This window comes from Moschus berezovskii, chromosome 17 (assembly GCF_049115385.1).
Source record: "Moschus berezovskii isolate FMDL1 chromosome 17, NW_MosBer_1.0, whole genome shotgun sequence".
Lineage (NCBI taxonomy): Eukaryota > Metazoa > Chordata > Mammalia > Artiodactyla > Moschidae > Moschus > Moschus berezovskii.
This window is the reverse complement of record NC_142476.1, coordinates 66,258,315-66,277,194: the sequence shown is the minus strand read 5'-3', so window position 1 is coordinate 66,277,194 and position 18,880 is coordinate 66,258,315. Positions and strand designations below refer to the sequence as shown.

Genomic DNA, 18,880 nt, shown 5'->3' with positions numbered 1-18,880 from the left:
CAGCAATATCACTTACAAAACATCCGAGTCTAGGTACTGGGTGTGAAGTTGGTGGTGCTCCCAAAATTTTGGTAAATAAAAACAAGTAGATTCCACACTTCAATATTGAGCCCCCTCTATATGACAGACACAGTGGTTACAAAGATGAATTTTGCATAGCATATCCTGAAATGTCCATTAGGTGGCAGAAAACGTCACTAAATAGACTATAAACTAGATCTCTCCCTCTCTCCCTCCCTCCCTCGTTCTCTCTCATCAACACCATGGCCTTTGAACTCTCTGATTTTAAAGATGAATATGTCTATTTCATGCATAACAGTATTTTGAAGTACAGAAACTACAATTTTCTTCAGAAAGCCAACAGATATCATTTGTCACGTCCAACTCTTTGCAACCCCACAGACTGCAGCATGCCAGGCTCCCATGTCCTTCACTATCTCCCAGGGTTTGCTCAGATTCGTGTTCATTGAGTTGATGATACTATCCAACCGTCTCATCCTTTATTGTCCCCTTCTCCTCCTGCCCTCAATCTTTCCCAGCATGAGTCAGCTCTTTACATCAGGTGGCCAAAGTATTGCAGCTTCAGCTTCACCATCTGTCCTTTCAGGGTTGATTTCCTTTAGCATTGACTGATTTGATCTTCTCGCTGTCCAAAGGACTCTCAAGAGTCTTCTTCAGCACCACAGTTCTAAAGCATCAATTCTTTGGCCCTCAGCCTTCTTTATGGTCCAACCCTCACATCCATACATGACTACTGGAAAAACCATAGCTGTGACTATACAGACCTTTGTCAGCAAAGTGATGTCTCTGCTCTTTAATATGCTGTCTAGATTTGTCATAGCTTTCCTTCCAAGGAACAATTGTCTTTTAATTTCATGGCTGCAATCACCATCTGCAGTGATTTTGGAGCCCAAGAAAATAAAATCTGTCTCTACTTCCACTTTTTCACCTTCTATTTGCAATGAAGTGATGGGACCAGATGCAATGATATCATTTGTTTGTAATATAACAAGGGTGAGCCAGGTAAATGAGAGATGGACGACTTCGTTTGGTTTGGAAATATCTGAGTTGGGAGATGATTTGGAAAGAAGGTAAACTGACTATAATGAGACGGCTGGGCCTTATTCTTAAACTTTTTATGTTTAAGTTTTTCTGCTTGGGGCAAGGCAAGAAGGCCTGAGAAAGGAGAAAGCAAAAAAAAAAAAAAAACCTCTTGAAAAAAACAAACAAGACGTCTTTGCTTAATGTTGGTTCTTTCTGCAGTACACCACAAGTCTGCTCAATTTAGAAGTCACATTTCTTCCTGCTTTCCTTAGGGAGCTGGTCCCCAATAACTGAGGCCATGTCCCCCTCCTAGAGATTGTGGGTCTCGAGTGTGTCCCTGCCTTGAAATTTTAAAAAAGGGCTCCCAGATAACCCTAACATGAAGACAAGTTTGGAAACCACAGTGTTTATTTAATGTCGAATGTGTAAATACATCTGACCTTCCCACAACTCAAATACGTTCCACCCTGTAAGACGCACACAAGAGAACCTTTCCACGTCAGCACAGTCAAGGCTTTCAAAACCAAACATAACCACTTAGAGCAATGAAAGAAAAAGCAGAGGAATAACATTGGTGAGTTGTTCTTTGAAAATGTTTTAAATTTCTTCTGATTGTATAGAACGCTTTATTTCTCATAGCACTGACAATATTTAGTTTTGCAGTAGTATTAGGCTCAGCATATTTAAACACCAAGTTACAATGTTTTGTTTGTTTTGTTTTTTGCTGGTCTTTGGCATCAGAAACTAAGTGGTAACAACTCTTCCTACTCCTTAGCAAGACTCTTTGTGATACACTGCCACTCAATCGGTCAGGAAACACCATGTGCATCCTTGAGACTCCTCAGGGTACCCTGGGCTGAGAGGGTCTCACGTCACCTTGGTTTAGATAACAAATTTAACCCTTGACAGTTTTTGGTAACTCTGACAGCAGCATAAATTCATCATCGTAGCAATTTGGTGACTGATTCATACATACATACACATACCTACGTATGTGTATATTCAATACTATTTTCTCGCCCATAAAATCTTTAAAGAATTCAATCTGCTGTTTTTCATTTTGATAGGTGGCTGATAATTGACTTACTTATATGTATTATGACTACTGATTTATTTGGAATTATTTCTAATGTTTTATTGGAAATTCTGGTGTTTTCATTTTTCATGCTTTTCCTTTGTTCTCTTTCTTCCCTCTTTATTGCCTTCTGTTGGATGTCCATTTCCTTTAACTTTTTTCAACTGGCTTTGAGCTATATATTCTAATTCCATTATTTTTCTCAGTTCAGTCGCTCAGTTGTGTCCGATGCTTTCCGACCCCATGAATCACAGCACGCCAGGCCTCCCTGTCCATCACCAACTCCCGGAGTTCACTCAAACTCATGTCGATCGAGTCGGTGATGCCATCCAGCCATCTCATTCTCTGTCGTCCCCTTCTCCTCCCGCCCCAACCTTTCCCAGCATCAGAGTCTTTTCCAGTGAGTCAACCCGTCACATGACGTGGCCAAAGTATTGGAGTTTCAGCTTTAGCATCAGTCCTTCCAATGAACACCCAGGATTGATCTCCTATAACTAGCCTCAAACATATCTTTATTAATCAATTACAGGAACCATTATAATTTTTGCCCACAAGAAATAAGTTTGTTTATTCCTGTACTGTAAAAATCCATACTTCAGAATTCTACAAACTCATTTTCAGCATCCTGCTGGTTGTGGAAGCGTTTTCCCTTCAAAAAGTTTTTGAGATTCTTAAAGAAGTGGTAATCAGTTGGCAAAAGGTCAGGTGAATATGGCAGATGAAGCAAAACTTTGTAGCCCAATTTGTTCAACTTTTGAAGTGTTGGTTGTGCAACGTGCAGTCAGGCATTGCCTTGGAGAAGAATTGGGCCCTTCCTATTGACCAATGCAGGCTGCAGATGTTGCAGTTTTCAGTGCATCTCATTGATTTGCTGAGCATACTTCTCAGATGTAATGCTTTTGCTGAAATTCAGAAAGCTGTAGTGGATCAGTCCAGCAGCAGACTGCCAGTGACCATGACATTTTTGGGGTGCAAATTTGGCTATGAAAGTGTTTTGGAGATTCTTCTTGGTTCAACCACTGAGCTGGTTGTCACCAGTTGTCATATAAAATCCACTTTTCATAGCACGTCACAATGTGATCAATAAATGGTTCATGGTTGTTGCCTAGAATAAGAGAAGATGACACTTCAAAACGATGATCTTTTTGATTTGCGGTCAGCTCATGAGGAACCCACTTATTGAGCTTTTTTACCTTTTCAATTTGCTTCAAATGCTGAGCACCCATAAAGTGGCTAACGTGAGTTCTTCAGCAACTTAATAGGATCAACTTCAATGATGGCTCTCAATTGGTTATTATCAATTTCTAATGGCCAGTCACTGCATTCCTCATCTTCAAGGCTCTCATCTCCTTTGCAAAACTTCTTGAACCATCCCTGCACTGTAATTCATTAGCAGTTCCTGGGCCAAATGCATTGCTGATGTTGTGAATTGTCTCTGCTGCTTTATGACCCATTTTGAACTCGAAAAAGGAAATCGCTCAAATTTGCTTTTTGTCTAACCATTTCCATAGTCTAAAATACATATAAAATAAGCAGCAAGTAATAAGTCATTGGCAAAAAAAAGCGAGAAATGCACACTCAGTTCAGTTCAGTTCAGTTACTCAGTCGTGTCCTATTCTTTGCAACCCCATGGACTGCAGCATGCCAGGCTTCCCTGTCCATCACCAACTCCCAGAGCTTACTCAAATTCACGTCCATAGAATCGGTGATGCCATCCAACCATCTCATCCTCTGTTGTCCCCTTTTCCTCCCACCTTCAATCTTTCCCAGCATCAGGGTCTTTTCAAATGAGTCAGTTCTCCTCATCAGGTGGCCAAGGTATTAGAGTTTCAGCTTCAACATCAGTCCTTCCAATGAACACCCAGGACTGATCTCCTTTAGGATGGACCAGTTGGCTCTCCTTGTAGTCCAAGGGACTCTCAAGAGTCTTCTCCAACACCACAGTTCAAAAGCATCAATTCTTCAGAGCTCAACTTTCTTTATAGTCCAACTCTCACATCCATCCACGACTACTGGAAAAACCGTAGCTTTGACTACACGGACCTTTGTTGGCAAAGTAATGTCTCTGTTCTTTAAATATGCTGTCTAGGTTTGCCATAGATTTTCTTCCAAGGAGCAAACATCTTTTAATTTTGTGACTACGGTTACCATTTGCCATGATTTTGGAGCCCCCCAAAATAAAATTTGTCACTGTTTCCATTGTTTTCCCATCTATTTGCCATGAAGTGACGGAAACAGATACATGATGTTAGTTTTCTGAATGTTGAGTTTTAAGCCAACTTTTTCACTCTCCTCTATAACATAGCCACATTTATTTAAGACTATTCCAGTATCAAAAGCAAGTGTCAACAATGCCAAAATTACTTTGCCCCAACCTAATAAAAATAATAATTATTTAACTAGATATTGAATTCTTTCCTAAAAATGTTTTCAATTTTTTATTCAAGCATAGTTGGTTATAATATTTTGTTGGTTTCTGGTGTACAGCAAAATGTACACCAGAAAATATGTGTGTGTAGGCAAATTGGAAGTGGTCAAACAGGAGATGGCAAGAGTGAATGTCAACATTCTAGGAATCAGCAAACAAAAATGGACTGGAATGGGTGAATTTAACTCATATGACCATTATATCTACTACTGTGGGCAGGAATCCCTTAGAAGAAATAGAGTAGCCATCATGGTCAACAAAAGAGTCTGAAACGCAGTACTTGGATGCAATCTCAAAAATGACAGAATGGTCTCTGTTCATTTCCAAGGCAAACCATTCAATAGCATGGTAATCCAAGCATATGCCGCAACCAGTAACGCTGAAGAAGCTGAAGTTGAATGGTTCTATGAAGACCTACAAGACCTTTAAGAACTAACACCCAAAAATGATGTCATTTTCATTATTCGGGACTGGAATGCAAAAGTAGAAAGTCAAGAAACACGTGGAGTAACAGGCAAATTTGGCCTTGGAGCATGGAATGAAGCAGGGCAAAGGCTAATAGAGTTTTGCCAAGAAAACGCACTGGTCACAGCAAACACCCTCTTCCAACAACACCAGAGAAGACTCTACACATGGACATCACCAGATGGTCAACACCAAAATCAGATTGATTATATTCTTTGTAGCCAAAGATAGAGAAGCTCTACACAGTCAGCAAAAACAAGACCAGGAGCTGACTGTGGCTCAGATCATGAATTCCTTATTGCCAAATTCAGACTGAAATTGAAGAAAGTAGGGAAAATCACTAGACCATTCAGGTATGACCTAAATCAAATCCCTTAGGATTATACAGTGGAAGTGGGAAATAGATTTAAGGGACTAGATCTGATTGACAGAGTGCCTGATGAACTATGGACAGAAGTTTGTGACATTGTACAGGAGACAGGGACCAAGACCATCCCCGTGGAAAAGAAATGCAAAAAAGCAAAATGGCTGTCGGGGGAGGCCTTACAAAGAGCTGTGAAAAGAAGAGAAGTGAAAAGCAAAGAAGAAAAGGAAAGATATAAGCATCTGAATGCAGAGTTCCAAAGAATAGCTAGGAGAGATAAGAAAGCCTTCCTCAGTGATCAATGCAAAGAAATAGAGGAAAACAACAGAATGGGAAAGACTAGAGATCTCTTCAAGAAAATTAGAGATACCAAGGGAACAGTTCATACAAAGATGGGCTCGATAAAGGACAGAAATGGTATGGACCTAACAGAAGCAGAAGATATTAAGAAGAGGTGGCAAGAATACACAGGAGAACTGTACAAAAAAGATTGTCATGACCCAGATAATCATGATGGTGTGATTACTCACCTAGAGCCAGACATCCTGGAATGTGAAGTCAAGTGGGCCTTAGAAAGCATCACTATGAACAAAGCTAGTGGAGGTGATGGAATTCCAGTTGAGCTATTTCAAATCCTCAAAGATGATGCTGTGAAAGTGCCAGCAAATTTGGAAAACTCTGCAGTGGCCACAGGACTGGAAAAGGGCAGTCTTCATTCCAATCCCAAAGAAAGGCAATGCCAAAGAATACCACACAATTGCACCCATCTCACACCCTAGTAAAGTCATGCTCAAAATTCTCCAAGCCAGGCTTCAGCAATACGTGAACTGTGAACTTCCAGATGTTCAAGCTGGTTTTAGGAAAGGCAGAGGTACCAGAGATCAAATTGCCAACATCCACTGGATCATCAAAAAAGCAAGAGAGTTCCAGAAAAACATCTATTTCTGCTTCATTGACTATGCCAAAGCCTTTGACTGTGTGGATCACAATAAACTGTGGAACATTCTGAAAGAGATGGGAATACCAGACCACCTGACATGCCTCTTGAGAAACCTATATGCAGGTCAGGAAACAACAGTTAGAACTGTACATGGAAAAACAGACTGGTTCCAAATAGGAAAAGGAGTATGTTAAGGCTGTACATTGTCACTCTGTTTATTTAACTTATAGGCAGAGTACATCATGAGGAACACTGGGCTGGAAGAAGCACAAGCTGGAATCAAGATTGCCGGGAGAAATACCAGTCACCTCAGATATACAGATGACACCATCCTTATGACAGAAAGTGAAGAAGAACTAAAAAGCCTCTTGATGAAAGTGAAAGAAGAGAGTGAAAAAGTTGGCTTAAAGCTCAGCATTCAAAAAACTATGATCATGGCATCTGGTCTCATTACCTCATGGGAAATAGATGGGAAAACAGTGGAAACAGTGTCAGACTTTATTTTGGGGGGCTCCAAAATCACTGCAAATGGTGACTGCAGCCATGAAATTAAAAGATGCTTATTCCTTGGAAGGAAAGTTATGACCAACCTAGATAGTATATTAAAAAGCAGAGATATCACTCTGCCAACCAAGGTCCGTCTAGTCAAGGCTGTTGTTTTTCCAGTGGTCATGTATGGATGTGAGAGTTGGAATGTGAAGAAAACTGAGTGCTGAAGAATTGATGCTTTTGAACTGTGGTGTTGGAGAAGACTCTTGAGAGTCCCTTGGACTGCAAGGAGATCCAACCAGTCCATCCTAAAGGAGATCAGTCCTGGGTGTTCATTGGAAGGACTGATGCTGAAGCTGAAACTCCAATATTTTGGCCAACTCATGTGAAGAGTTGACTCACTGGAAAAGACCCTAATGCTGGGAGGGATTTGGGGCAGGAGGAGAAGGGGATGACAGAGGATGAAGTGGTTGGATGGCATCACTGACTAGATGGACATGAGTTTGAGTGAATTCCAGGAGTTGGTAATAGGAGGCCTGGCTTGCTGCGATTCATGGGGTCACATAAGTTGGACACGACTGAGCGACTGAACTGAACTGATATTATGTACATAATTTTTCAGATTATTTTCCCTTCCAGATTATTACAAAATATTGAATATAGTTCCTTGTGCTATACAGTCAGACCTTGTTGTTTATGGATATTGAGCTCTTTATGGCAATAATCAATTGTCTTCTGATCTCAGTTGATGCTGATTTTAAGTTAGCCTATAGACTAATCTGCCCATCTATTATAAAAGTTAAGATTTTCCGTAATTTCTATTATGTCTTTATTTTTAAAATTTTATTTATTATTTTTGGCTACACAGTGTCTTCATTGCTGCATAAGAGCTTTCTCTAGTTGCAGTGCTCGGGCTTCTCATTTCAGGTGACTTCTTTTTTGTTGCAGAGCACAGGCTCTAGAGCGTGGGCTCAGTAGTTGTGGCTCATAGGCTTAGCTGCCCCATGGCATGTAGAGGCTTCCCAGAGCAGGGAGCAAATCCATGTCTTCTGCATTGGCAGGGCAGTTCTTAACCACTGGACCACCAGGGAAGTCCAAGATTTTCCATAATTTCTATGATCAGGTTTGATTTTCTTTTATCCATCTTAGTATTCTCATGTTACTAATATTTGAAGATTTGTGTCTTTCTTCAAATATGGAAAATTCATAGCCTTTACCTCTTCAAACATTACCTCCCCCATTTTTTCTATTCACTTCTTTCAGAACTTCCATTAAATGTATACTGATCTTTCTCATCTATTCCTTAGCTCATAACTTTGCTTTCATCTTAACAGAATATATATATTTTTTAATATATATTTCATGGTAGTGAAGTTGCTTAGTTGTGTCCTACTCTTTGCTTCCCCATGGACTGCAGCCTACCTGGCTCCTCTGTCCATGGGATTTTCCAGGCAAGAGTACTGGAGTGGGTTGCCATTTCTTTCTACCAGGGATCTTCCCAACCCAGGGATCGAACCCGGGTCTCCTGCATTGTAGGCAGACACTTTTATAGTCTGAGCTACCAGGGAAGTCCATATTCCATGGTAACAGAATATATAAGTTTATATATATATATATCTTTGTGCTGTTTTATGAGAGATTTTCTCCAATTTCTTTATTATGTTCAATCTACATCCAACCTATCCTCTGGTCCTGTATATTTCATTTCTGGAATTTCTGTTTGGTTTTTTCAAATCAACCTGCTCCTTTTGGATTTTATAATGTTTTGCTTCCTTTACCTTTTGGAATGTATTAAACACATTCATTTCTAAAGATTTTTTAATGTGGGCCATTTTTTTAAGTCCTCATTGAATTTGTTCAATACTGCTTCTGTTTTATGTTTTGGTTTTTTGGCCCCGAGGCAGGGGCAATCTTAACTCCCCAACCAGAGATCAAACTCATACCCTTCGCATTGGAATGTGAAGTCTTGATCACTGAATCTCCATCACTTTTGAAGCTTTTTGCTGCTGCTAAGTCTCTTCAGTCATGTCCAACTCTGTGTGACCACATAGACGGAAGCCCACCAGGCTCCCCCATCCCTGGGATTCTCCAGGCAGGAACACTGGAGTGGGTTGCCATTTACAAGATTTTAAAACTCATCCTTCATTTTTAAAGTTTCGTGTTTATCTTTCCTCATTCTTGGATGAGGGCTCTCCCAAATTTTTCCATTTCATTTGCTGAACTCTCCTCCTGATGGTTGATTTGGTCATTTGATTTGTAAGTATTTGCAGTGAGTGCCTGCTTAGGGTGTTTTTTGCAGTGGAGGTCCAGTGTTCCCAGTCTGGTTGAACTCTCCCTCCAGCGTTATTTGCATTTGCATCTGAGAGTTCCGTGGATTGCGATGACTTCAGGTCACTCAGCTTCATTTCAGGTCCAGATGAGGACTATGAACTTGGGCCACAAGACAGTATGTGGTCCTGGCCTTGGGCTCACATGGCCCTTAGTGTTTTTCATGTGACTATTTCTACCCATGTCACCTTGAGAGATGATAAATTATTTTGCCACTTTTATAGACCAGCAGATAGTTTTTCTCCTCCATATTTTATAATAAGACGGTACTTTATTATCTTAGTTTTATGCAGGTTGCTTCATTTCATCCCCTTATACTCATGGGGTTTGTGATTTAAGACTCTGTCCTCTCCACACCAGTATTAAAGCGCTAGCCTCAAGGCCTATATCTAATTCTAAAATCCCAGGAACCATCTCAGCTTCAGCTCATCATATGATTTTGAGTTTCCTCTCTTTTCCTGACACCTAACCTGGCTTTCTTTTTTTCTTCCTTTTCTCCTCTTTTCCTCCTCCTTCCTTCCTACCTCCCTTAGTCCTTCCCTTCCTCTCTCCCTGACTCCCTCTCTTTATTACTTCCTGAAGGGCAGCCTGATTTAATGATATGTTTGTTTAATTTTATCCAGCATTTCTGTATGTTTCGAACAGAAAGGAAAATTCTTCCACATCAGCTCAAAACCTCCCGTAGTTGCTGATATAATCTTAAAATATATGAAATATTAAGAAAATAATGTTAAGTGTTTTGCTCTCAAAAAAAAATAAAAATAGTGTACTTACTTTATTAGACCAGTGTCTGATATATACACACCATTAAGTGATAAGTACGTCACAACAGCTAGATTTTATTAAATGCTTTCCATTTGGTAAGAACTGTACCAACTCCTATATGTGTCTTTCCTCATTTACTCCTTAATTTTACAAGGTCAGTAATATGTTTACACACATTTTCAAGTTATATTATTCTTCATAGATGAAGAAACCGAGACATCAGAATATTAAGTAATAACATTTTGAACCTAGGAACTCTGGCTCCAAGCTTGTTAGTTGTATTAAGATTTAACTTAAATACAATAAAATTCATATTAAGTCTAGATTTTGATTCATTTTAACAAATATATGCAGTCAAGTAACCATCACTACAATCATGCTATCTATGAGAACAGTCCCCTCATGCACATAGTTCCCTTGGCCCCTTTGTAGTCAATCTTCTCCTCCATCCTCTCAGTCCTAGCAAACACTGATCTGTGTTCTACTACTAAAATTTCAAATAAACAGAATCATACAGTATCTGGCATCTTTTACTTTGCATAATGCTCTTGAGATTGCTTCAGAGTATTGCAAATATTTGTTGTCCAATAACATTTAATCACTGAGCAGTATTGCATTGCATAGATATGCCACATTTTGTTCATCTTTTTACCAGTTGATGGACATATGGATTGTTTTCAGTTTGGGGCTCTTATAAATAAAGTTGCTAAGAATGTTCACATATACATCTTTAGACTGACATACGTTTTTGTTTCTCTTGGGTAAATATCTAGACATGGAATTACAAGATTTTATGGTAAGTATATGTTTTTAAGAAACTGCCAAATTGTTTTCTGGGCTTCCTTGATGGCTCAGCAAGCAAAGAATCCTTGCAATGCAGGAGACACAGGAGATCGGGTTCAGTCCCTGGGTTGGAAAGATCCCATGGAGGAGGAAAATGGCAAACCCACTCCTGTATTCTTGCCTGGAGAATCCCATGGACAGAAGAGCCTGGTGGGCTACAATCCATGGGGCCACGGAGTTGGACACCCCTGACACACACATATACAAACTGTTTCCCAAAGTGGCCATACCATTTGCAGTCCCACTAGCAAGCAATGTGTGACGGTTCTAGTTGCTTCATTTTCTCCTATCTCTTGGCATTGTTAGTCTTTAATTTTTGACTTCCAGTGACTATGTTATGATATGACATAAGGTTTCCACTTGTATTTCTCTAATGATTAACAACATTGAGCACTTCTCCTAAATTTATTTGCCATCTATAAATCTTCTGTAAAGTGTCTATTCAAATTCTTTGCCCCTATTTAAATCGAGTTGTTTATATTTTATAAATTGCAGTCGTTTTTTTAAAACTATGTTCTCAAAGTAAGTCCGTTATCAGATATATACTTGGCAAATATTTTCAGCTGTTTTGTGTAAAGACGGTACCCTTCACCACTACTTGTATTGCTCCTCAATATTTACTGAAATGATTGAGGAATTTCCACAGGGTGATGGACACTTCCTACTAGCAACTGTGGATTTTGCAATTAATAAGGTGTAAAGGAACCCTGCTGACATATTTATTTGAAGACCTAAAGTTCATATTTTCACTGCTAATTAAATCTTTTCCATTTTGGTACAGAGCTAGACAGTCCTGTATTGGATTTGAAGAATTAATGAGATCATGGTTGTGATTACCTGTGAACTCTTTGTCTTCACAATCCATCAAGAATAACTAAACAATCAGCAAGGACTTCCCTGGTGGTTAAGACTCTGCCCTTGCACTGCAGAGGGTGAGGGTTTGATCCCTGGTTGGGGAACTAAGATACCACACACTGCACAAAATGGCCAAAAAGGGAAAAGAAAATGACTAGACATATCTCTGCTATATAACACTCTCCTGGACAACTTGTTCTAAAGTATCCTGATTTTCACTTACTAGTTATTTCCTTATGGAAAAGGACAATTTCCAGCAGTTAGAACTAGAGAAGAGTGGACCTTCCAAAAGGACAACTCCCAGAAGAATTATCCATTTTGCTGATGGAGACATCATGGAAGAATATAGCACAGAGGAGGAGGAAGAGGAAGAAAAAGAACAGAGAACAAATCCAACACTTGATCCTGTAAGTTTAGATTATCATTATTAGTGAACATGGGGACTGAGTGAATGAGAGAATAAACCAACAAGTTTTGTCAAAAATAGTTTTAAGTTAACTCCTTGTTCTCTTTGGTTTGCTTTCTGGAGCTGTGTACAATCAGCTTATAATTTTGATCATCTTGGTTTTCTCATTTATGAGAGAGAAAATGGAACCTATTACAAAGCATTTTGAAGCCTCTACACTGCAGATTCTGCAGTCATCACTTCTGTTATGAATTACTCTAACTTGGTTTCTCTTTCTTGTTCTTTTTTAGTCTAAACTTGCCTGGGGGTCCTACCTATGGTTTTGTGCAAGGCAAATAGCAAGAACCTCATTTTCTAGTAAGTACTGCTAAGGTGGATTTTTTTTTTCTGTCATAAATATAGGCTTATAGACCCTCAGAGTTAGATGAGACTTGAAGTGGTTTAATCCACTCCACAGCATTCTGAAGATCTATTCACTTCCAGATCTACAATGGAACATTCCTGAAGGCATAGAACCTCACATCTTCAGGGAGACCTTGCCATCTTTTCCCAACTCTTGTTAGTAAACTCTGTCTTCCTTTAAATCTTCTTTTAGAGTTTCCCTCCTTGATCCTAGTTGTCTCTTTTAAAGGCCAGACAAAATCAATCTAGATTCCTCTTTCATAGGACAAAGTTTCAAACATTTGAAGACAATAGTCAGTCCTCACTGAGTGGACTCTTCACCTGAATCAACTTCCAAGTTCTTTCTTGATTTTAACTATTGTTATCTGACACAGTTCCCAGTTCCCTTGTCATAATCATTCTATTATAAGTAAGAATTTTATTGACCTCTCTCAAGGAGATAATGAATGGCCTAAATGGCTATTTATGAGAGAAAATGAAAGTGAAGTCGCTCAGTTGTGTCTGACTCTTTGTGACCCCATGGACTGTACCCTGCCAAGCTCCTCCATCCATGGGATTCTCTAGGCAAGAATACTGGAGTGCGTTGCCAGTTCCTTCTCTAGGGGATCTTCTCGACCCAAGGATTGAACCCAGGTCTCCCGCACTGCAGGCAGACTCTTTATCCTCTGAACCACTGAGGCTCCTGTATTTATTTATTTATAATAGATGAATAGTAAATCTTGTTTTGTTTGACTTTCACCAATTAAAAAAAAACACAATTGGCAACATCTAATTACTCACTTCCTTCCAACTCATATATACTTATGTATATGATGGGCTTCCCTGGTGGCTCAGTGGGTAAAGAATCTGCCTGCAATGTGAGGCAGGTTCGATCCCTGGGTCAGGAAGATCCCCTGGAGGAGGAAATGGCAACCCACTCCAGTGTTCTCGCCTGAAATGTCCCACGGACAGAGAAGCTTGGCAGGGTACAGTCCACAGGGCTGCAAAGAGTTGGACACAACTGAGCAACTAAGCAAACGTGTATATGATGGGGGAAAACAACTTTAAAAATCTGAGAAAATAGAAAGCATAGCTCTTAGGAATAGATTTCCATTCATTCATTAAATAAACATTTACTGAATACTCATATGCTCAGCACTGTGCAGGACCCTGTGACTAAAAGACAAATGACAATCTTTGCTTTCAAGGACCTTAATATTCGATGAATAATACTGGCCAGTAAACATGCTTATAATACTTTGTTGTTACAATTTCCAGGGTAGGAGGTATATAGGGACTATAGACTGGAGTACTCAGGAATAGTGACCTCTGGAGGAGACACCTTAAGAGAGTTCTGAAAGTATGTCTGGCCAATGCCAGCTTGGGGACCATGAAAGTGACCAGGTATGGAGGGGGGTCTTTAAATTATATTAAGGGTGATTTAGTCAGATGGTATGAGCTCTAAGTACTTTTAGATCAAGGTAGAGGGTTAGTAATTTGGAAATTACTTTAGAGATCCAGGTCAATACTGACCTTGTGTGTGCCTGCTAAGTTGCTTTAGTCAGCATCTGACTCTTTGCAACCCTATGGACCATAGCCCACTAGGCTCCTTTGTTCCTGGGATTCTCCAGGCAAGAATATTGGAGTGGGTTGTTGAACCCAGGGACTGAACCTGCTTCTCTTACATCTCTTACATTGGCAGAAGGGTTCTTTACCACTAGTGCCACCTGGGAAACCCCCACTACTGACCTTACCTTGACCAAAACACATTGGCAGAAGAAATGCTAGTTCCAGAGACTCCTGTGCTTTAGTTGGGGCAAGACTGTTTGAAAAGGTAAAATGTTTTTGAGGGACGGAAACTTAAAAGATCAGATCAGGTTTAAAAAAGCAGAACTCAGCACAGCAATATGAAAGTGTGAAGGAGAATGGGGACTACAGTGATTTCCACATTGGGCTTTTGATTTCAGATGACGGGGAAAGGACAAACGGGGAATCTATCCACCTTTGGGTTCCAAATAGAACTGTAATCTTAAAGGGCATCTGCCTGGGGGTTCCAGACTATAGTGGAGACATAAATATGCTAACAGTCAGTATCCTGATCTCTACACAGAGACTTTGGTGAGAACTGGAACCCAGATGACACTGGTAACTAATTTCTTCAATTTAAAATTCTAGTAGGTCATAAACAGGAAAATGTCCTGAGATGCTAATATTTTAGAAACTTCTCTTATGTACATGTACTGGGCACTGTGGCAAACAAAAAGATTAAAGAGCTAGAGTATTTCTGAAAGGATAAAGCACGTTAAAAAATAAAACAAGAGAGTGTCATTTTGATGTCTGTATGAGCAGTATCTTTAGAAGTGGAACGAGTCATGGGAATCACAAAGTCCTCCAATGGGAAGAGGTGCATCAGAAGTCCTACATGTTTTGATGTGGCTCATTTCTAAAGTCTTTATTGAATTTGTTACATTATTGCTTCTGTTCTATGTTTTGGGGTTTTGGCCACAAGATCTGTGGGATCTTAGCTCCCCCAGTGGGAATCAAACCTGCACCCCCTAAATCGGAAAGAGAAGTCTTAACCACTGGACCGCCAGGGAAGTCCTAGCCCTGTACTTTTAAGGGAGAACATCTCTAGGAAAGACCTTCTGGAAACCACTCATTATTCATGCTAACACTTTATTCCTGATTCTAACAATCCTTGAGGCTGCAAGCCACCTTGCTACTGAAGTGAAGGCAGATAAAGAAAGCTTTACTTAAATTTCTGCTTAGGGAGGAGTTTTTTTTGATGCATGGAAGAATTTCTGACATGGATCTGGGTAATACTGGATTTAATTTTTGGTATAATTTGCAATGTACTCACAGCTGATGATCAGATGACACATATGCAAATGGACAACATCTATTCTGATTGCTCAGGACCTGTACTTGTTATTAAGTATTTTGAAAATCTCTTGATATATTCACCTGAAAAGGATAGTTTAGATGCCATCCTATGTGAAGATACAAGATTTAACAAATTCCCTTTGAGTCCTAAAAATTTGTGAGAGTCTTAGCAATTAAACGGAGAAGGCAATGGCAACCCAATCCAGTACTCTTGCCTGGAAAATCCCATGGATGGAGAAGCCTAGTAGGCTGCAATCCATGGGGTCGCTAAGAGTCGGACACGACTGAGCGACTTCACTTTTCACTTTCATGCACTGGAGAAGGGAATGGCAACCCACTCCAGTGTTCTTGCCTGGAGAATCCCAGGGACGGGGGAGCCTGGTGGGCTGCCGTCTGTGGGGTCGAACAGAATCGGACATGACTGAAGTGACTTAGCAGCAGCAGCAGCACAGCAATTAAAATATCTTGTCAGCCTTGAAGGTAAGTGTAATAATAGACAATCTGTGGGCAAGTTGAAACTCTTGGCATCTCCACAGACTCTAAGCTTTCATTATTGATTCAGCTTACCAAAGTGCTTCTACTTTCTTCTAGCCTGTGAATTCCTTGGTGAAAGATTTGCTGTCTTCTTTGGTCTTCATCAGCCCAAGTACCAGTACATGTTAAATGAGTACTGTAGAACACAAAGTAAGGTATGTGACATCCAGATGGGGACAGCAAGAGCCCTGAGATGGGAATATTGGGTGTTTCTGATCTGGGCCCATGGAGAGGAGCATTTCCCACTTGATATTGTAAGGTCGCGGAAACGGGTGTCTCAAGCTGTAAGGAAATAACCCAGACACCAAGGGAAAGTAACAGGCTTTATTGGCAGTGCGCTCCCAGGCAGAACCCACTGACCGCAAGAACGGCCACGAGGAGTTCTGCCCCGAACAAAGGCAGGGTGCGATTTTTATGCCTTCGGGGCAGGAAGTGGCATCATATAACCTGGACAGGCCTAAGATAAGGTAAAGCTCGGGAATGCGAGACTGTGAGTGGTCAGCTAGACCGGGTTGGTCACTCTGGAGGTCAGGAAGGGGGGTAGATCTCGGCAGAGGGTTATTACGTCAGGAATTCCTCAGCGGTTTGGCAGGACTTTTTCCCTCCGGCGGGGGATGGAGAAGGGAAGAAGGAGACAAGATAGCCACCGGGAAGGGGAAGCCAAGAAGGCCACCAGGGTCCGACCTTACAGATATTTCATGTACTGCAGTTTCACTGGGCTCCCATGATCAGACTGACTTATTTTTCTAAGGTGCCTCACCCCATGAAGTTTATTGATATTTGCCTCTGGTGTGAAGTTAGAACATCACGAGATAGGTTGTAGAAGGTGGTGTGAGACCTGAGATTGCTTAAAGGAGAAGCTTCTTAGAAGGGTGTCTCTACAAGATGTAGAGGTCAGAGGTATTGGGTTTACAGGTAAACATTTCCTTATTTCTCTTTCTATTAGCACAGTGACAAGGGAAGTGAAGAGAATGGATCAAAGGCCCAACCAGCCAACGTTCCTAATGAGAAATGTCACCTGGAGGCCAGGGGCCGTGAGTACGGAACAAGACTACGAGATGTTGCGGAGGGCATTTCTCAGTGGAGCGCCTCATCCAGGGAGGGCCTGATGGCAGATTCCAGCTCCTGATGGGCAGTGGTGCTTTGGTTCCCCTGGATTTCTATTCCCTGGTCATTGATTACCACGGCAACATCCCCACAGGTGGTGCTTCTGAGCCAGATCTGATCTTAATATCTTTGTGATTTATTCTTCACTAGCCAGGAGTTGCAAGCCATCATGAGAACAATTGTGGTTTCTTTCTCAATATACATTTTGATTTATAAGCTCTGAAACCCAACTCCACCCCAGTGGTGCAAGTCCTGTCCATTAGTTTTGGGCTGTTAGTATTGATATTTGCATAGGAGTATAAGTGCCTTATGGAAGAGGGCATGGCAACCCACTGCAGTATCCTTGCCTGGAGAATCCCATGGACAGAGGAGACTGGTGGGCTACAGTCCATAGCGTTGCAAAGAGTTGGACATGACTAAAGTGACTAAGGACAGCATAGCACAGCACATAAATGCCTTAGGGAACTTGGGCATGGGAGTTTTAGGCTAAAACTCTTTGTCCGGTGGCTAGGGTGTAGAAAAGAACCCTCTGTTCCTAAAAAGAAACTTTGGGCATCATAAAGTCTAAATAAAACTTTCTTTGGGGGTTTGACATGAAAGATCTCCTTCCCTACAGCTGTGCTGGTTTACTTGAGGCTTGCTTTTCCCAATAAGCAAACATTGCTAATAACCCTGTTACAACATAGCAATCTTTGAGAGTTTGGGTGCATTTTACCCCAAACACATCAAAAATAAATGGCAATCTAAGTTCTACAGAAAGTATTTGGACAAAGTGAATGACTCTCTCATAAACTTATCAACAAATTTTCGAAAACTGTCAAGATCAGACATGGAAATCATAACTGCATAACAGGTTGTGCTGGCCAAAGGTAGCTATGATATACAAAACTACGGGTTTTGCAGTAATAAGACCGGAGTTCAAGTTTCAATTCTGCTTCTTAGTAGTTGTATAATTTTAGATGTCTTAATTTCTGAGCCTCCTCTTCTTTCTTTGTAAAATAGCAGTTTTATTTGTTTCTCAAGGGTTACTGTTAAACAAACTGAAATAATAAATATGAAAACTCTTTTGAAAACTGTGAATATTAGTTGCTTATGCTTAATTAATGACTCTTATAGGCTTCCCAGGTGGTTCAGTGGTAAGGAATCTGCCTACCAGTGCAAGAGACGCAGGAAATGTGGTTTCAATCCCTGGGGTGGAAAGATCCTCTGGAGGAGGAAATGGTAACCTACTCCAGTATTCTTGCCTAAAAAGTCCCATGGAACGAGGAGCCTGGCAGACTACAGTCCATGAGGGTGCAAAGAGTCAGACATGACTAATGTGACTGAGCCCATAGAGTGTTACACTGAAGGTCCCCAAAGAACAATGCCTTCTGGAATTCATATCCTCATATAGCCTCACCTACATTGACTATGGCCTTGGCTATGTTACTTGCTTGGGCAAAGAGAGAGTAGCAAATATGATGCAACTGGATGCTTGATAAGCACTTGCACCTGGACGCTTGTCCTCTTAGAAAGGTTCATGTTGTAAAGAAGGTTGGGCTAGATTTCTGAATGATATGAGGCCACATTGAGAGGCCATAGCAACCCCCTACTCCCATCACTCTGGGTGGGTGACAGTCCACATTTGAACTTGCTGCCTGATTAGCCCTAGGCTTCTCCGGCAGCTAGGGCTCCCTGGTGACTCAGTTGGAGGATACCCTAGCCAGCCTGCCTGCTCCCCACCCCTAAGGCTATCAGGTAAGCCTGAGTTCTGTTCCCCACTGGGTAGGTTAGGGTTTGCTATTAGGCACACAACTTGTCTCCCAAGAGCCCATGTTCCAGCCTCTCCATACCATTTTCCTGCTCCAGTTTCCTGGAATGTCTATGAATGGTATACACTGTTTCAGGAGGCTTTGGGAAACTGGGGCCCTTCAGGCCTCTCATGCCACCGCCTGGCCTAATCACCTGGATATACATCTCTTTGAAGGGGGACC

General features: G+C 40.9%; 1 protein-coding gene across 1 annotated transcript; it reads left to right on the top strand.

Moving 5' to 3' along the window:
• Positions 1–1,517: 1,517 nt before the first annotated feature.
• FAM177B (family with sequence similarity 177 member B) lies at positions 1,518–18,660 on the top strand. The gene is made up of 5 exons (XM_055419849.2): positions 1,518–1,618; positions 11,823–12,003; positions 12,293–12,359; positions 15,858–15,955; positions 16,747–18,660. Exons 2-5 carry the CDS (start codon positions 11,833–11,835, stop codon positions 16,927–16,929), a joined length of 519 nt encoding a protein of 172 aa, XP_055275824.2. The 5' UTR covers positions 1,518–1,618; positions 11,823–11,832; the 3' UTR covers positions 16,930–18,660.
• Positions 18,661–18,880: the final 220 nt, after the last annotated feature.

Excerpts from the sequence above, each read along its gene's own strand:
- FAM177B (XM_055419849.2), top strand. The coding sequence starts at position 11,833 with ATGGAAAAGGACAATTTCCAGCAGTTAGAACTAGAGAAGAGTGGACCT. Across the intron at positions 12,360-15,857 it reads AGCAAGAACCTCATTTTCTA|CCTGTGAATTCCTTGGTGAA; the intron begins GTAAGTACTGCT and ends ACTTTCTTCTAG. Across the intron at positions 15,956-16,746 it reads ACTGTAGAACACAAAGTAAG|CACAGTGACAAGGGAAGTGA; the intron begins GTATGTGACATC and ends TCTTTCTATTAG.